General features: G+C 42.3%; 1 protein-coding gene across 3 annotated transcripts in view; it reads right to left on the bottom strand.

Annotated features, from left to right (window-relative positions):
- Positions 1 to 1642: 1642 nt before the first annotated feature.
- The window catches only part of LOC111864878 (monocarboxylate transporter 14), a 25882-nt gene continuing 15260 nt past the window's right edge, over positions 1643 to 12264 (bottom strand). For all 3 annotated transcript variants that reach the window (XM_023852459.2, XM_023852460.2, XM_023852461.2), the window contains exons 2-7: positions 8541 to 10032; positions 7171 to 7642; positions 5409 to 5526; positions 4304 to 4531; positions 3512 to 3794; positions 1643 to 2858 (exon numbers count right to left, since the gene is read on the bottom strand). In XM_023852459.2, the coding sequence (XP_023708227.1) occupies positions 2593 to 2858; positions 3512 to 3794; positions 4304 to 4531; positions 5409 to 5526; positions 7171 to 7642; positions 8541 to 9765 (2592 nt within the window). In that variant the 5' untranslated portion in view covers positions 9766 to 10032 and the 3' untranslated portion in view covers positions 1643 to 2592. The remainder of the gene's footprint in view (positions 2859 to 3511; positions 3795 to 4303; positions 4532 to 5408; positions 5527 to 7170; positions 7643 to 8540; positions 10033 to 12264) is intronic.

Below are 12264 nucleotides of genomic sequence, written 5' to 3'. Positions count from 1 at the left end.
TGAAACAGTTACTTCTCTTACGACGATGAACCAGAAAAGACTACGCACTTTATTCTGAAAGTAATATATATTGACATCTTAATCAGTATACTAATAAGTGTTTTAAGTTAATAACACAATAAGTATTTACCACCGCTAAACTCTTTTTAAGTAACAGGAAGTTCACTTCAAACACTGCGCCATTTTATCATACCGAGCGCGCCTTCGTTCTGACCGGTTCTGACGTCAGCAGAGACCTGTGAATCAGCCAACGCCAGTGATTCCAGTGATCACCAGCAGCTACAGCGTGGACAGCGAGTACAGCTGTGATCGGCTGTCTGTCGGCACGGATCATGTCAACTGGCATTTCAACTATGGCGGTCAAGATGGCAAGTTCGAAATGCTTCTGATTGTAAATTTAAACGAATATTTTGCGATGAGTTTATGTGGTCATTTCAAGAAGTAACCTTGAGTATTAACAGTCAAATCTGACGTGTTACACAGACGAATGAAATTTCACGGTTTGAAAAGGTCAGGAGAGACATTACCTTCCATAGTCAATTAATTCCTGTTATGTAGGATATATGATATATACAGTAAGGGCAGTCTACACAACAGTACTTCTGAAAGAACAACAAAATAGACACCAATGCATCAACATTTTGTTTTTATTTGTTGTTCACGCTACATGTTTCGACCCCTGTTTTGGGTCATCATCAGGCGCATGATGAATACAAGCAGTAGTTAACTGAATTGTGCCTTAATTCACATATGGATCCATATTATGTTCTTACTAGTTTTTTTGTACAATCTGACATTTCAGAGAAACGCATGACCTCCATCTAGCAGGTTTGGAGAGTAGGCCAAGCAAGGAACCAGCAGAAAAAGCTCAGCTTTCCATCTGCTTCTAGAGTTTTCTTGCTTGGTTTACTCTCCAAACCTGAAGATGGAGGTGATATGTTCCTCCAAAACGTAAGGCCCTCTCCAAACTACATGGTATTACAATCCAGAAGACCGTATTCTTAAAATCTCATGATATTATTATAATAAGTAAAATACTTGAAGCTATTGCTTTCAAACATATGCATCATCACATATTCCTGAAATGTGGCTGGCATGTCTGATGATTTCTTGGAAAGTCTGAGCTGAGTTCTGTTCGAAAGCATTTCTAGTTGTATGTCCTCACGAATTCTTTTTGCTTGGTTCACCTAATTTTTAAAGAAACACATTACCTTTCAGTATGTGTTTCTAGGGAGAAAGCAGGGCAGCCAGCATCTGGTNAGTGCAGTAACGCCTCCGCCCTCGACCTTGAAATGACAACCAGTGAAAGAGCCAGTAAATCGTCTAGAGTGTGGCTTGAAAATTCACAAAATGGTCCATGTTCCTCCCAGTAACAATAAGAAGAATGCTGCCTTGAGAAAATGTCGCGTGAGTGCTAAGCACAAGGTTAGAAAAGAAACAAGTATCATGTGTGCAGGCTGTGGTGTGGCTCTCTGCAAACTTTCATGTTTTAATGTTTATCGCACGAAGAAAAACTAATAAAGAGGTATGGAAAGGCATTTATTGCATAAAATATTGTATTTTAATTAGTTCCTGATAATTTCGTTTTTAAAAACCAATTTTTGTTGAAGTTATTTAGGAAAAAGTAACTACATGCATTTTAGCGACATAAGGTTTAAAGTGCCTGCCAGGACAGGGGTGGGATTTAAATACCCTTCGCGCCAGTCAAAGAGTTAAGGAGTACTGAGGGTAGCAACACAAGTTAAGAACACAATAACGTTTCAATAATGGATCTGTCCCAGCATCTGACTGCTAAAATCAAGCAAATTTGTTTTGCTTTGGCTAAATAGATTGCAATGAGAGACAGTACTGAAGTCCTTATTTAAATTTACAGTTAAAATTTCATGAGAGCCTTTCACTTCCAGTAATATTTATGATTTATTTTATGATGCTGTCAGAACACAAAGTACACAGTCCTGAGTGATGGGGTTATCAATGAAATAATGAGCTGGAAAGGAAGTGGTTATAGCCTTAATTTGGAGTACTGTCCCAGTATTTGCCTGGAGGGATTGAGGGGGTTACAATAGACTTCAGTGAGAATAGGAGATCTCTGGGCTGAAATATGAACTCAGGACCTCCCAAATATGAGGCAGGAGTGTTAACCACCAACCATGACATTTTATTCTTAATCACGTTTTACAGGACCAAAAAATGTTAAAAAGTTTTAAGCACTAATATATTATAGTGTCCATACACTTCACTTAAAAAGTCTGGAGACCGAAAGTGGACAAGAAAATCTGCCTAAAGATGCTTTTGCAGCTATACTGAGGCCATGGAAAGAAGTCCCAGGGATGGTGGGGATGACAGCACTTCATGTTTCCCATTCTGCTTATTGTTATATTCCCCTCTCAGCCTCTCTGGCCTATGTAAACAAGTTCAAAGTGCTTGTTACTTGCCGAGCTCATGACTACCAACATTCACATAAACACAATGCCAAAAGTTGCTTTTGAAGTTTTTATGTATGTGTTCAAGATTGTAAGCAATGCTGTGATATGGAAAATACAAAATTACTTGTACACATTATCAGAATTTACTGTTGCTTGTATCAGATGCTCACACGGGATTTCCTTCTTGACTGCAAGCTGAGAGGAGGCTTGTGGATCTTATATCACCATCTTCTTTGCAAATAAGATTGTTCTGCTGTGGAAGTCCATTCCTTTTCAGTGATGTTGTGCTGAATATATTAGTATTTGCTCCTGTCCGTCGCTTGGTCCATCTCACGACAGGCAAAACCACGAGAAGAGCACCGCACAGGATGATGAAGAGTCCAGCCAGATAGAAGGACAGGTCATACTTCCCTGACGTGTCGTACAGCCAACCTACATTAAATTACACACAAGGTATCCTGATATATATCCAGGGTGGCACCCAAGTGCCCTTTTGAGTGCCGAGGCCACTGCCCTGGCACTTTGACAGTGTTGTCAAACACAAACTGTGGTTATAAAAAGCTACTGAAGACACCATTCTTGTTATTGTTTTCTTTAGGGAGGACAATTTCACTTCAATAATAAAATATTATATTCACAGAAATAGTCTAATGGGCCCAACTGAGTAGGTAATTCCTGACCTCATCTTAGGATGGAAACAGATGCAGTTTCCAAAATACAGATGATGGACTCAGTAACAGTACAATATCATCATTACTATCTACTGCTCAAGTAAAATGGTTAAACATTGCAGTATTTAGGAGAAGGATTTGAGATTCTCACAGCAGTGGTTATGAAGAGTTCTGCCTTCTAGAATATAACACCATGTAATCCATTGAAAGTCAGCTGATGTTTCAGAGGAACATGTCACCTGTACCTCCGGGTCGAAGAATATGGCACACAAGAAACCAGCAAGATGCAGTTGACATGTTCCTCCAAAACATCAGATGACTTTCAGCAGACTACATGCCATTACATCCCAGCAGATAGAACTCTTCAGTACCTAAGAGGTTTCACCTTTCATGTGAAGCATAATGACTTCATACCTGCTAGAGGGGGCCCCACAAGATTAGCCAGTCCCTGAACAAGAAGTAGCAGACCATACGCATTGGTGAATCGCTCCAGTGTGATCAGTTCCACTAGAATGATAGATGCCATTGAGTAGTTCGCAGCAATGGACAGGCCAAAACCTCCGGCTACAATGCAGAGTCCAGTGTAGGATGTGAGAAATGGCATGATTGCTGTCATCATGCCACACACAGCCATGCAGAGGGCATAAATCATACTTGCATTCAGCCGAGGCTGGTCCCCAGCCCAACCAAGCACAATCTGCAAATGGAGATTAAGCTGCATGACCTGTGGCTTATGAGGGGTTATACAGGACACTGAAAGTGAACCGACTTTTTTTGAGGATGTTGTTGCCTCCATCTTCAGGATCAAAGTGTAAGCCAAGCAGAAAATGAGCAAGTTACCTGCTTCATGCTGGCGTTTTTTTTTCTTCAGCCCTGAAGATGAAAGCAATATGTTCCTCTAAAAAGTCAGTTGACTTTCAGTGGATTACATGGTGTTATATCCTGGAAGACTCAGAGATCCATGTACTCATAATAACATATAACAACACAAAACAGAGGATCGTAGACACTGCAGCCTCGATCAGTGTCTTTCCTTCCATATATTACTAAAAAGTTTTTCTATCCTGAAAATGGTAGCAGCAGGTTCCTCTGAAATGTTGGGAAATATCTACTGGACCACTTGTGTCATATCCCAGAAGACTGCAGTCTTTCAAACTTATACAGTTGTGTTTTACGAATGATGCAACATCTCAATTCTGTGCTTACCTCACCAACTGTGTTGAAGATGCCGAGGTAACTGATGATGTTGGAACTCTCATCTTCTGAGAAGCCCATCTCACCGGCCTTATCAGCCAGAAACATGTATGGCACGTGGTACCACGAGTACAGCAGGAAGTTAGAAACAGCAAACAGCACAAAGCGGATGTCGGCAAAGTGTGAAACATCCACCATATCCACCATTAAGTCCCATATATCATAGAAACCAGCAAACCACTGAAACAAGTATCACACACTGCAGCCTCGATTTTAGCCTTAGTAGATTTATGCATCTCCTATTTTGTTGTCCGTCAATCCTTACAAACCCTGGACACACAATTGTGTAGGTCCAGAACACTGACCAAAGACCAGTGAAGGAAACTGGGTGACATTCCTTGCAAATGTCAGTAAATTTCTACCACTTAAGTCTATCAAATGTTCCATCTATAATGCAACAATCAATAACATTGATTCACACTTTAATATCACACAGTGGTCGTTATGTGCATAAGATGTTATATAAAACTATTAAAATATATGCATTATTATAATGCTATATGTTTCGGCCTTATAAGGCCATCTTCAGGCAACAGAAGAGTGTTACTGAGTGTTGCATTATAGACAGAACATTTGATAGACTATAAGTGGAGCCTCAATGCAGCAGGATGCTTGAATATAATATTAATAATAATATAATATATTGTTTACTTTCCATACAGTATGGACAATTCTTTGTAAGATGAGGCACCAACTATACAATTAATTAATTTGCAACATCATGCGCCTCCTATACATTCTTATATAAAAGAAATATNTTAGTGGCTGAAACATGTAGCGAAACCATAGCTGGGCACTGTCCTTGATTTTTTCTGTTTGATGTGTTGTGATGGTCAATAAAGAGTTGTATATTGTAACACAACAGGATGCACAAAATGAAAATTATAATATTATAAATTTCTACCAGGCTGCACAGTGTCGCGTCCCAGGAAACCATAATATTAATATCCACTGATGTGACAATCTCAATAAATGTGGATTTTTGACTGTTAGGTGATAGCTATGAAACAAACAAAAAAATCTGAAACATTACCAACTTCTTGTTATTTTGCCATACCTCAACTTCACTGCTGGATATTGTGTTTGTGGGACTCCGATAGATATTTGGACACGAAGAAGCACGCTGGCGGTGTCTTTTCAAGTTCAACATTGCACCACGGTATGTCAGAGAATGTCTGTAATAAATATAAAATATAACTGAGCACCTCCAGGGGCTACAATGGGGCTTCAAATCAAATTTTTTTATTTGAAATGAAAACAAAAGGAAACATTTCTTTAGGGCAGTAATTTGTATACTTTAGTATGAGGAGGAAACATGACACAGCCAAGAAACCATAACTATAGGGATACTTAGTTGTCCGCTTAACAATTGTGTATTCCGTAGGACAAACAGTTACTGTAAACTCAATAGAAAGTTCATGTCAAATGGACCTCTACAATCACCACGTGACACAAACGAAATTCTCTCAGAACGTTATTCCCCCCCCCAAGAATGTGATGACAGGAGCTAACATTTTCTAATGGTTATAACCAGGGCCCAGATTATGATGACCTGAAAATATTTAAAAATCCAGAAAAATGACCTAAAATATGACCCAAAAATGTAATATGCAGGGCCCGGATTTTAATGATCTGAAAATATTAAAAAATCCAGAAAAATGACCTAAAGGAGAAAAGAAAGAACACTTCGCTTCTATGTTATTCACATTTCAGAAAAATTCCATAAAATGGCCAAAAATGACGAGAAATACCCTTAAGTGTCCAAAAATTTATCAAAAAATTACCCCCAAAATGAAAAAATGACCTATAAAATTTACATTTCTGTAACCAGCAGCTCATATCCGAGATTTATATATTTAAGAGAATCGCATAGGATACAAGGAAAAAAAGATGACATGTCATCAAAATCCAGGCCCTGGTTATAACTGTTAAGAGGAAGGCCTCAAGGCACATATTCATATGAACTGTCTTACTTATTTTATATCCAGAGAGCATATGCAGCATTACTGATGCATGTATATCAGCTCAAATTTGTGGATCTTACAGATGTCTGAATTTTATGTTGTGAACTGCATTTCATTTGGCCAGTCAGATTTGAGAAAATCAAGAAACTCTTTCTCTCACATCTTCCCCTAAATCACTGTACATCAACAAGCCTGACCTGTGGGCCCAGTGAACAGTTAAAGAGCTACGTCAAGGATCTGATTCAGCCTTTGGGTATTTAACCATTGAAATCTTGGCACTCACTACATATACCACAAACCTTCCTAACGTTCAAACATTCTGCATTCTGACTACACAGTACTTGTTCCGTACAATCCTTGGAAGAAACAGTGATTATTTCCCTAAACAGCAATAACTGGCTGGGCTTTGAAATACAGGCTTAGTGTGTTTTCTGTGAAGTAGCAATTTGTATATGTTATTCAGATTAGCTTCAGGCTTCAAATTGTTGGATGGATCCTCAAGGCCATGGAACATGTCACTTACAGAAGGTCCCAAGGGGTTAAGTGAGAGGCAAAGGTTCACACCCATCGGGGCCAGACGCGGGGCGGGGCGTCATTGCCCCCACCCAGAATTGATATAAAAAAAATAAAACAGGAAAGCAATACACAGAATATTAATACACTTTTTAAATTATTCTTTTATCCTGAATACTCTCGGGCAATCAGTAAAAATAAATCTTCAGCCTCAGTTTGATTGAACCTCCCACCACTGGGGAAAAAAATTCTGGTGGCACCCACATTTGCCTGCATACAAAACAACAGATAAAAGCAAGGAATTACTGAAAACTGATATGTATCAAATGACAATGAATTCACCTAGGAAATTTTAAGTCTCTGCTGTGTGAGGCTGAGTTTCTCCTGCTGGAATGGTGATAATGACAATGGTGACAATCCTGAATCTTCTTTAACCACCACAAATATGCCTCTTCAGTTGTTGCATTCTTGGGCAACTCCTTGTCCGCCTTTCTGTCATGGTAACCGATACAAGACGCGCGTCGGAGGGACGGATGTGGAATGATGACTAGAGGGGACGGAGGCGCTGTGTGATTGGCAGCAAAATGTTTGTTTTCATGGAGGCGTCCGCTGTCACTGAAGCTTCGCGATCCTGCCAGAAGGCTCGGATAGAGTTGATCTGAAGTCAGACGTTCCAAAACTTCAAAAGGAACCTTCTCACCATTACAGATGAATGTTGGCAAGTTCAGCACTGAACTGCACTGGCGTTTTGCTTCTTCCATTCCAATTCTGGATGTTTCAGTCTTTCTTCCTGATACGTCTCCCAGCATACAGCCTATAAAATAATAATTCAAAAGCAAGCATAACTATCTGACGTAATTACGTATAAACGGGCGACTGTATAACTTTTAAATTTGCCGCCATGTTATCCAAGTTCATGCTGCCAACCTAATGGTTTCAAAACTGAACAAAAGGCTTAACCTTTCAAAGATGGCCTTGCCATAGCTCAGGCGGTTAGTCACCGGCTTCCCACCGCGGAGGCCCGCGTTCGAGCCCGGGTCAGGTCATGTGACATTTTTGGTGGACAAAGTGGGACTGAGGCAGGTTTTCTCCGTGTACTTCGGTTTCCCCTGCCAATTCTCATTCCACCGACTGCTCCACACTCATCATATCATCATCCGGGGCTGGTACAATAGGCCAATTAGTGGCCGACATAGCAAGTGGGCTTCACAGCCACATCTGTGACAACCTCAAATCCGACAACTGTGGAGGAATTTTGAGAAAGCTGAGGTGTTATAATTAAAGTACAGTACTCATGGAGCTGAGCCCTTCTTGAGGAGCGGCCAACTGTGCACCTACTCAAGAATTTCCCAGCATTTTATGGAACCGGAAGGTTCATTGCCGTGTTCACAAGAGCCCTCCACTGGTTCCTATCCTGAACCAGATCAATCCAATCCACACCATCCCAACCTATCTCTCTAAGATCCATTTTAATATTGTCCATCCACCTACGCCTTGGTCTTCCCAGTGGTCTCTTTCATTCTAGCTTTCCCACCAATATCCTATATGCATTCCTCCTCTCCTCCATTCGTGCTACATGCCTTGCCCACATCATCATCCTTGACTTGATCATTCTAATTACACCTAGAGAAGAGTACAAGTTATGAAGCTGTTATAATTGAAGAGGAGATGGAAATGTGTGGCCGGCCATCGCTGCAGTGGAGCCTCCTTACCTTGAGCTTCTCCTGTCTGAAGCAGTCGTTTGAACTCCGCCGCGTCAGGAAACCTCTGGGGCTGTTCTTTCTGAGTAAGTGGCGCCGAGCTGGAAACAGCCGTCTTCAGCGACTGGTTGTAGGCTCTGCTTTTCCGCTTATCTCTGTTCTTCTGTAATCGGTCTCTGCGCAGGGCTTTTGACTTCTCTTTGGTCCACTCCAAATCACGCATCAGCGCCCCACACACAGCCATGTTGAGGAACAGTCCCGCAAGAATCAATGTTGTACCCCTCCACCCGTACTCCGTGACCAGGAACGTTGTCAGTGGCGCGAATAGGAACGTGCCTATACCACTGCCACACACGGACAGGCCCGTTGCTAGGGAACGGCGTTTCTCAAAATAATACGCAACAATAACCACGGCAGTGACGTAGCACAGCGCCAAGCCGAAACCAGACACGATGCCGAAAGTAAATATCAGTAGCTCTATGGATTCCGCATACGAGCTAATAACGAATCCAAACGCGGAAAGTACCGATCCAAACATGCAGACGCGTCTACATCCGAAACGATCCGTTAGGTAGCTAGCGATTGGGCCTGATATTAACGGCATCGACATGAAGAGTCCACCAATCCACGCAGTTTTACTTTTCCCCTCCCCGAAATAACGTAACAGATCCACGTAGATGATTCCAAATGTAAATGTCACACCGTCGGCGATTAGGTTCGTGACGAAAGCAGCAACCACCACGACCCAACCCCAACCGCCGTCCGGTGGTTGGCGATCTGAAAACTGTTCCTCCAGTGAGGATTCGTCCTCCGTATCGTCTCCATCACTGAAACAATTCCCACACTGACTGGGCGTAGAGGTGAGGCTTCCTCTGGTCAAGAGCAAGTTGCTGACTGCAGAAGAGACTTGGTCTGCTAACGGCAAGTCCTCAAGCGCGGTGACGCCATTGGCGACGACTCCAGAAGGTTCCTCATGAAACTGGACACTTCTTTTAATACTATGGTTTCTTTCCAGTTTTAGATGGCTAACCAGATCAACGCATTGTTTGGCGTCGCTCCGGATTGCACAGTGCCCATTCATACCACAAACACGATCACCACGAATCATCACATTTCTGTCAACAACAACATCCTTAACATTTTTTGTGCAACGAGCGGTCCTTCCGAAATGAAACTGAGAAGGCCCTCTTGTTGAGTTCTGCTCGCCAGACTCATGACTCCCAACGCTACAATCCATTCCGATAAACCTCGACTGAGGACTTCCAGTGTTGACTTCATACGTGATGACGTAATTGAATTAAACCGAACAAAGGCACAGTTACCACTTGATGGCGGAGCTGACAGATCGAGCAGCACGCACTTGCGACTGGTCTCGCTTCTGATTTCTCTGCTGGAAGCAATGTGTCGGGGACAAGAAGGCTGACCTTTGATCTGGTCAGAAAGAGACACGTAGGAACGGCCGGCCATGCGTCAGCGGTGACAGTTGTGTTTGTCGGGATGGTTTCTGTGGAACAGAAGCATCGTTCAGTGATTTGCTGACATCATATGAGGTGCTGAACATAATAAAGCAAAAAATTAGAAAATACAGGATGTCCGGATGAAAGGTATCCAAAGTAAAAGAAATTATTATACACATTAATGGGTTACACCATTACAATGGGAAACTATGAAAGTTTTTTTCTGAGTATATAACTTTCTCAATAAATTTCAATGTGGGCTCCCTTGGTGGCACGACAAATATCCAGGCTTGAAGCATGTTTGGTGTTGCCATAGCCACAGCGTCCCTTATGTGGGCTTTCAGGTGTTGCAGGTCGTTGATCTTAACCTGGTAGACACTGTTCTTCACAAAACCCCACAAGAAAAATTCCACTGGGGTTAAATCTCGCGACCTAGAAGGCCAAGCAGTTGGTCCACCTCTGCGAATTCATATCCCAGCCGTCTCTCTGTCCAGGTGATTCCTAGCATGGTGGCAAAAATGTGGCGGCGCTTGCGCGTAAGCCGACTATGAAAAAGAAAAAAAAAACTTGCAGGGTTTTCCTTTCCGGTGACATAAACCGGATACGTGTATGACAATTACTTTCCGAGATATAAATTTTTTATTTTGGATATCTTTCATCCGGACATCCTATATTTGAAGAGTTTACACCATCCGTAGTAAAACCTAGTTCGTGTAGCTAGGTGTTTCTTGAGAATCTAACAGGCCCACTTTTTATGGAGCCTGAAGGCTCATTACCGTGTTCACAAGAGCTTATCCCGAGCCATTTCAATCCAGATAACACATTCATTCCCCATTTGCCCGAATGTTTCCTAATATAAAATCTGTTTAAATAACAGAACTACGTAACTAGTGTGAATATTAGTATGAATATATACGTACTTCCGTTGGCCAATATTACGTGTATTTATTGCCAAGTGATCGCTTTATGAATTAAACGGTTTCCAAGCAACGAAACTGCGACGGACAAATGTGGCTTTCGCACTATAGAACTATTTGCTGTAATTAGTACCCTGTTCTGAATACAAAGCGTTCAACGTTCCTTAATAGAATCGTAATTTTCCGACTGCCCCGTACTCCTTGTAAAAAATTCCGAGGGCACCCATGGTGTCAGTGCTTAATGACGTTTGACAAAAAACTAGGTAAGCTGAACATTAATGCAGTGAGATCACCAGACTGTGAAGCCACGGGGACTGCCACAACACTGCAAGCTAAGCTCGCACCTTCACAGAGAAATGACACGACTTCCAGGGCAGGTTCGCGCAGATGTGTCTCGACAGGTGCCTGTCCAGCTCAGCGTGCCGAGAGTTCAGCAACGGCACCGGTCGCCCGGCTGGCTAGTGTTCCCGAGGTTTCATTGTTTACTTAATGACGCTGACAGCAACTGGATGTGCATGGGGTCCTGGCTTTTAGAGACAGGCAAGGCGCACAACTTAGACAGCCCGCTGCACAAAATGCGGTGCTGCGGGGCTAAAGCCGTGTGACACAAGAACGAGATAAAAAGCAAGGTGAAGTTGTCCTTGCGCCTAACTAATTAAGCACTACGCCATGAAGGCGTAAGGGGAGTGAATGTATAGATCCACGTTTTCTTCACTTCGGCACTAGTTGGAGGTGAGCGGTCAGGTTCATGCTCTGGCTGCTTTATTCCTGAGGAAGAAGCTCCCGGTACCCATTGGATAGGAGGCTGGGTGGACCACAGAACCGGTCTGGACGCCGTGGAGAGGAGAAAATTCTTGACACTACCGGGACTCTAACTCAGGCTCCTCGGCTGTCCAACCTTTAGCCAGTCGCTATACCGACTGAACTATGCTGGCCCAACAACATTAATAATAATAACAATAATAATGAGCATCATAACTTGTACTATTCGCCAAGTATAATTAGAGTGATAAAGTCAAGGAGGATGAGATGGGCAGGACAAGTAGCTCGAATGGAGACGACGAACGCCTGTAGGATATTGGTGGAAAAACCAGAAGGAAAGAGACCAGTAGAAACCAGCAAGACGCAGGTGAGTGGACAATATTAAAATGGATCTTAGAGAGATAGGATGGGATGGTATTGATTGGATTGATCTGGCTCAGGATAGGGACCAGTGGAGGGCTCTTGTGAACACGGTAATGAACCTTCGGGTTCCATAAAATGCTGGGAAGTTCTTGAGTAGATGCTCAACTTGTGGCTTCTCAAGAAGGGCTCAGCTCCATTAAGTTAATACTACTACTTACTTACTTACTTACTTACTTA

Source organism: Cryptotermes secundus, unplaced genomic scaffold (genome assembly GCF_002891405.2).
Source record: "Cryptotermes secundus unplaced genomic scaffold, Csec_1.0 scaffold1951, whole genome shotgun sequence".
NCBI classification, from domain to species: domain Eukaryota; kingdom Metazoa; phylum Arthropoda; class Insecta; order Blattodea; family Kalotermitidae; genus Cryptotermes; species Cryptotermes secundus.
This window is presented reverse-complemented; position numbering and strand designations above follow the sequence as displayed.